This window comes from Gastrolobium bilobum, unplaced genomic scaffold, assembly GCF_033153095.1.
Source record: "Gastrolobium bilobum isolate Gb01-03AN ecotype WA unplaced genomic scaffold, APGP_CSIRO_Gbil_v1 utg12850, whole genome shotgun sequence".
NCBI lineage: Eukaryota > Viridiplantae > Streptophyta > Magnoliopsida > Fabales > Fabaceae > Gastrolobium > Gastrolobium bilobum.
In genome coordinates this window covers 353,814-361,585 of record NW_026897757.1, presented here as the reverse complement: position 1 = coordinate 361,585, position 7,772 = coordinate 353,814, and the positions used below count along the sequence as shown (strand labels likewise).

The 7,772-nt window shown below is 34.6% G+C and overlaps 1 protein-coding gene across 1 annotated transcript; it reads right to left on the bottom strand.

Annotated features, from left to right (window-relative positions):
* Positions 1-2,413: 2,413 nt before the first annotated feature.
* On the bottom strand, positions 2,414-3,563 carry LOC133309974 (uncharacterized). Its single transcript, XM_061510848.1, has one exon. The coding sequence runs from the start codon at positions 3,418-3,420 to the stop codon at positions 2,671-2,673; it is 750 nt and encodes a 249-aa protein (XP_061366832.1). The 5' UTR covers positions 3,421-3,563; the 3' UTR covers positions 2,414-2,670.
* Positions 3,564-7,772: the final 4,209 nt, after the last annotated feature.

Genomic DNA, 7,772 nt, shown 5'->3' with positions numbered 1-7,772 from the left:
ATATTATCTTTATTTTTATGATTATTTTCTTTTATATCCCTATTTTTTCTCTTCTAGATAAGGATATATTTACTTTCGTTATACCCAAAAGTTTGTTCCCCTAGAAGATGACACAAAAGGAATAGTATTTTCCCTCACATCATGAATTTGATCTCAGTTTTGGAATTCACAAAGTGAAGTTGATCTAGAACAATAAAACTTTTCTTTTTTACTATAAAAGCTATATACAAATTGGAGAAGTTAAATAGACCAAATACTAAACAAAGTAAAATTTCCCACAAAATTGTACTTCACATGTAAGGGAGGTTCATAAATCTCGAACGCTCTAAATACAGAGGATTAAGTTGTGTATAGTTAGGCAAGGACATGTTCGAATGTGACGGCCAAAGCGATTGCTAGTCCAGAGTTGAAACTTGCTTTCTAGAAGGTAAACTCAAAGTCTCAAACCATAACCTCCCCTTCTTTTCTTTCTTCTAGAATTAGGTCGGTGTGTTAGTTAATAACAGAGTAATATTTTTATAGGCCTTGGTTTCTTCAGTTCAACTTGAGTGTGTTATTATAAATTTATAATTAAGGGCCACTTTTGAATGCTTTGACTTTCACGTCACTTGTTATATAGCTTTTAAAGACTGAGTTTTCAATATATAATATAATTAAAATATTAATTGAATTTCATTGTTAATCTAAAATTATTTTATAGTACTGTCTAATCATATATTAAAATACATTATTTAAAGAATAAAATGATATCTTGGTCCGGCAGATAATGTCACTTCAACTCTTGAAAGAAATGCGACATCAATTAATCCACAAAAGATAGAAAGTAAAGTCTTCCTCTTAGAAGAAGCAAGTGGGGTCAAGGTGATAGCTAACAATGAGGAAACTACAAACCATGCTCTTAAGACTACTTTATCACCTCAAAATTGTGGATTAAATTGTTTGCCCCTCACCATGTTAATCAATTTTTTGGGGATGATCTGCATGATTGGATAGTAAACAACCTAAAATTTGAGTATGGGTATGGTAGAGACTTCAATTAACAAGAAAATTTCATGGTAACAACTTGGTTCCTCTGGCAGTGGAAGAATAGCCACCTATTCAAAGGTACAAAACTCAACCTTTCCAAGACCTATTCAGTATCTTTGACTATATCATGTCCACCTATTCAATGGTGTTTCTCACAGGCCACAACAACCCGAGAGAAGTCAGTTGTTATAGTATCATCAAAATTCAAAAGTTACTTTGGCGAATAGCTCCTTGGTTTCACTCAATGGTTGGGACAATATTCTACTATATGGCAGAACTTCCGGGAATCCAAAATGGACAAAGAAGTAGCTTGGGATCTAGTTAGTATATATCTAAACTTAAAGTTGAAAGTGACTCCAAGAGTGTCATTGCCTTTGATCAAACAGCTACTCTATACACCTATAGGGAAGGCAAATGTTGTGCAAATTGGATGGCCAACAAAGCGTGGAATCATGGAAGCACCTTCCAATTTTGGAGAGAACCCCAGTGAATTTGACATTTCTCCTTGTGGCTGACGTTTCTAGGCTGATTTACCCCGATTAGTGTCTAATATAAGGTAATTTGTTCCTTTCACGGAGCCTTACCCCACAATGTTTAAAAGAAAAATACGTAAAAACCACACGTAATCTTTCAAGTTCAGAAGAAGCCAAATGACATCTCACTCTGGATATATATACCGTATTGGCTCCGTTCTTTAATAACTCCGCCAGTCCACAAAGACTTGCTAGCTTTCTTCTGCTATTATTACCAATACTTTTTTAACTTTTGTCATAAACATCACCGACGTGTGAGACCCACACGATTTCTTTTTTCGTGAAAAAAGCACAACTTACCCTGCATTACCGCAACATGCAGCCTGATTCTTATTAGCATAATTAGATTAGGTTAAACTTCAGCTTAAATAGTCTAAACTTGTATAAAATATTTTAAACATAACCTAGTCTGTTAGTTTTATATAAGCTCAAATTATAAATTATATAACTGTTAACCTATTTAAACTTATTAAACATTCACTAATTAAAATAATATTATTTTATTATTTTAAATTATTAAAATAGTAATTTTATTTATTTTATTTAAAATAAATAAAATGATATAAGATAACATGTAGACTTATAGGTCCGATATGTAAAAGAAAATCTATGACTTACTTTTTAAATAAATTTCTTTAAAAGTCTAAACATATTCTATCTGACTATATTTAATAAATCGAATCTGATATGATATAAACTACACAGTAGATCCGGTGTAACTCATTTACACCTATGCTCTACTGATCATATTCTGAGTTACTTCTTCCAATTTCAAAATGCTAGTTATTCAATTGTAACTTTATTAGGAAATAAACCCATCCACATACCCTATACTTAACTTATCTCTGATTCCACCAAGAAAAGTATTTCAAATTCTAAATTAACCCAATGGTGTCCAACAATTCTATCTATAACCAAATTAAAGATAATAATATATCTCCACCACCAAAAAATAACAATAATAATAATAACATATCTCCACTTTAATTACACTAGAAGAAAGCCACTGAAATGGAATTCATTCAATAAAGGACAAAATTATATAATTTGTGCTATAGCTTCTTGATTTGGGTTTCAAAATGGTTGCAAATTCCGACCAAGTTCATTCCCATTAATTACTGAACAACGCAACCAGTTCCTGCCGGTAAGGCAAGAACGACTTCTTCTGAGATTGGTTCACACCCTTCGCCGCGCCGGCGCCACCATTCTCGGCGGATCCGCCGTGCTTGGGCGCCACCTTGTTAGTCCTCTTGGTGGGACCCAGAAACAAGAGTGGTTCTTTCTTCCCATCACTGTGGCTCCGAAGGAGCAAGTCCCGAAGCTTCCACCGCTTCGACGACGACGACCCCGTCGAGCTGCTCTTCTTGCACCGTGGAGTCCACTCGCAGTATGTCCCCGCAGCCACGCCGTCGAGCTCGTTGCCGTCGTTTTCCGTCTCTCCCTCCTCGAACATGAGCTTCCTGAGAGGTAAACGACGACGGCGAGACCCAACCTCCGCCGCTGCCGTTTCGCCGTTCGTCGTGGGAACGGGAGAAACGGAAGCTTCGCGGCCGAATAATGGGTAAATGGGTCTGATCTGGCCGTTGTGGAAAATGTCATCAGCGGAAACAGGAGACGAATTGGGGTCTCTGGAAATGGAAGAGAACTCGAAGTCATCGCTAACGTCAACGTCAACTTTAACGTCGTCGTTTCCGAGGTTGTCGTTTTGATCCCACGGCTGAAAAAGAGTGTCGTCGAGGGAACGAGGGTCGCTACTGAGTTCGTGGATGACTCTGGCAGCTATCTGAGCGAAGGTCTCGGAAGAGTAACTGCTGAAACTCGGAGAAGATGATAGCTGATGAAGAGGCTCCTCCGTCTGCATCGTTACTCAACTCAACTCATGCAAACTATCTTATCTATTTTCTTAATTTCCTCGACAGCCAGAACAAGAAACAAAAGATAAGAGAGAAACAGAAAGTTTTGTTTAAAATTAAGGAAAGGGTGTGTGGGAAGGTGTTAAGACTGGATATATAGTGTGTGTGAGGGAGTGGCGGTGCTGGCAAGAAATTTCCTCCCACTTTTTATTTTATTTTATTTTATTTTTTAATATTGAATTTTGAATTCTCTCCCCTGAAAATATGACAATGTACACAACACAAAGCGATAAAAATGACAGCTTGTGCGAGGTGGTCCTAGCTCCTAAGGTTCAGTTTCAGTGCGTAAGCGCAAATGCGTTACCTCCTTCGCTCCACCCTAAAGCAAACAATTACTAGCTATTGCGTTTTTTTTCTTTTTACTTTTATTGAAATTTTGATCAAAATAATAATTTGGTAATCGAGAAATTAGATGGAAAAAAAAAATGATATTTTTATTATTATCAATGAAAATACATAAACTGAAAATTAAAAAATAAATGAATAAATAAACTAAACACCTTTTAAGCTTTGGGAATGGAATAATTTTCGTATCATTCAATTATTTGTTAGGGTTACCACTTGATACGGATATAATATAGGCCTAACCAGGGCCCAATAAACACATGAAAGTCTAAGCCCATATAGGACCACGAATAAAGGCATAAAGGGCAGGCACAGACGCGATAACCCTGTCGCGGTACACCAGCGCGATAACCCTATCGCGGCACACCAGCACGATGACCCTATCTCGTCCTACACGGCATAATACCTTTTCACGACATGCAGGATGTACTTGTTTCCCACGCAACAGAATACCTTCTACAGACAGTAAACTTAAGGGCCAAGGCAACACCACCGCGCCCTCACACTAGTAAACTACGGACAGCTCCAGCTCGCTATGACTCTACTACTAGACACCATGGCGTCAAGCTCCTCAACATTTAAACATGACAGCCACACTACGTTGGTACCAAGGAACCTTTGCCTTCACCATAAAGAAAGGCATCCTACAAGCATACATCTCGACTACTATATAAACATACGTTGTACCACCAAGGTACGATCATCCTTTACTTTCACAATATAAACACATGCCTCTGATACTGACTTAAGCATCGGAGTGTCTTCGCAGGTACCCCCATCTGGAGCAACGTGAAGGACGAAGGACAAAGAGCTCAAGCTCATCCCCCAACAGCAATACCAGGCCCAGGCCAGTAACCTCCCAAGGAATCTCAACCGTGTGTGATTTGGGCTTAATACGCATTGGGTCATCCCAACCGTATTTGGTCCGATCACCACTGAAACAAAAAAACTTGGATCCACTAAATTTAAATAAATAAAAAAAAAGAAAAAAAAAAAAAGCTGTGAGAGCAAAAAGGTTTTTCTGCATAAAATGCAGAAAAGATTTTCTCTATTTGTTATATGGGATCAAAGCGAAATGCAATTAAATTTGATATAAATTATGGAAAAAAATATTTTTGTGCAGAAAATTTATCCACAATACACTATATAATAAGGATAGTGTATAGTGTAACTTTTGAATTGAAATCTATTTTTGTTTAGATTTCAAAACTTACACTACATACTACCTTTAGTATAGCAAATAATTTTTCTGCATTAATTGTAAAAAAGTTAAACCCATGAATTATATAAGGGTTCGTTTTTTCTGCTGTCACTGTAGATAAGTTATCTGCAGTAAGTCCAATATGATGTCATTTTGGAAAGGAAATCATAGTATTTTTGTAACTTTAATTTATTTCAGGGTTATTATAATCTTTATAATTATAATCTTTCAATCTCAAAACGACATCGTTTTGGGAGTAAATACAGATAATTTATCTGCAGTGACTGCAGAAATATTTTTTTAATTATATAAAGGTATCTTGTGAGTATAAACAAACAAGATTAACAATGTATATATGGGATTTGTATGTCTGGAGTTGCTGTAGAGCTTTGTCTTCTCCTGATGACACAAAAATATGGTGGGGCCAAAAAAAAACTACAAATTTGGTTGAGTGTGTTGCATGAGGAGAATGCTTATGCAGTAATAGCATAAGTGTTTTTCCCTTTATATATGCATAAAGGAAATTATACGCTTATATTACATGAGATTGATCTCTCGTATTGCTCTCACTTCAAAAAATATGTTTTTTTTCTAAAAATTGATAGGCCTACTTTATTTATCTCTCAACATGAGAGAATTTCTCTCTTACTACACTCTTGTATATAATGCTTGAATTTTGTTCCGGGATTAGTTCCCAGTCAAAGAACTCCCGCGATGAGTTTTTAGGAAGTTGTATCCATCGAGACCAGTATTCGCCTTGACTCTCCAATTCGAGTTGTGGGACTGCACCCACAATCTCTTGATCACTACCACTACACCCACAATTATCACCTGCGTGATTCTCGCTCTATATTGCCTTACACACTTTCAATTGTCACCAACACTTAATAAAGGCTTAGAACAGTGGTGAGGGAATCCACAATTGCGTACAAAGCATTGGTTAATTACAGAGAATCGAGTGCTGACACTATTTTTCAAGTGTTTTCAAACACATGGAAATATTTTCAGTACATCACATATACCAACCACTCAGTATATTTTTTATCAAATATAAAAAAAAAAATGTTTACACTGTTCTCACCTTTATGATTATTTCCTTCCATTCCTTTTATTTTTGGGTAAGAAATTACCTACTCCAGTTGTACTAAAAATACACTCCAAACACCCCCCCCTAATTACTGGAGATACTGACGCACCATTGTCAGGCATTTGCTTCACTTTTTCGTAGAAAGAAATATTAGCTATCCGCTGGACATTACTCATTCAATTTAATCGAATAAATTCAATATTTAACAATTTAATAATAATATAAGGGTAAGATATTGTTACATCGGTATAAGAATTACACTCAATCTTGATCATTGATACACTTGTATCCAATAGTTCACATTATCAAAAAAATTGAACCCTTAAATATAAGTAGAATCAACGGACAAGTTTAAGAGTGTAATTTATACTAGTGTAAAATGATTCTAATCCAATAAAATATTATAGTTAAAAAAGAAAAGAAGATTGCCAAATTACACTCATGTAAGACTATTCTTTTGAATAGTAGAACTCAATTCTTTTTTTTATACATAGGTAAAAATTGAACATACAACCTAATACAAACCACTAAACCAATTTTAGTGCTGGAACTCAAACTTTTACTTTCTCCTTGAAAGCACAGTTTGCTAACCAATTCGTGCCTAAACCTTTTGAATAAGAATTATTTTATTTGTGAGAGGAAAGTAACATGTTCGTAATATTTTGAGTAACGTACTTTGTAATTACACTTTTCTTAACATATTTTCTTAAGGAGACTTTGGATAATAATTGCATTTTGTAATAAGATTTTATTAATCTCATGTTAAAGGAGATAAGTTATCTTATGTCATAGAGACAAATTTGTGAGTTCCACCACCTGAAAAAAAAAGGGTGACATAATTATCAAAGGGTGTATAGGAGAGAAACTTATCACATGTAGTAGCGTGAGAGTAGTTTTTCCCTTTGTAATATTGTTATATTTTAAAAATTTCCATGTATTTGCATAATTATTTTTTTTAAGTTTTTATATTTATTTAAAATTAATTTTAAGATATAACGGGTAGGTAGAAAATAAAATTAAAAATTAGAAATAATATATCTAATAAAGGTAATTATTGTCAATCTATACTTTAAATGTGTGCAAGAAAAAAGAAATTAATCCTCTTTCCATAGAGTATGGGGAATGATGGTTCCTAATTTTATAGAATGATTAGACAGAATGAAATAATTATTCCTCTCTTTCTGTGAACAAATATGAGAAACCTCATTTCATGGAATAAAATATGAAATAGAATCACCATTCCTTGCACCGATTGTAACATATATACTACAGGGAGTTGCATATATGCGTTAAACACGAACAGTAAGACCTAATTACACCGAATCATCTAAAATGGCAGAATAAATTTATATGTTAATTAATAAAAACACATTTAAAACCTCCAAAAAAAATAAAAACACATTTACCAAAAATTAGAGTAAATTACAATTTTTTTATGCTCAAATTATATTGTCTTTCCTTCTATGGGTGTTCATAAACCGATTCAAACCACGGTGACCGAACCGAAAAACCGATAACCGAATAAATCGAAAAATCAAAAATAAAAAAAAAATCTACAAATTTTAATTGGATTGAATCGGTTTTTGGATTGATCCAATCCAAACGGATCCAATATATTTATTCTCCTCTACCTACTTGGGTCTTTCCTCAATCATAGCCCAAGAATT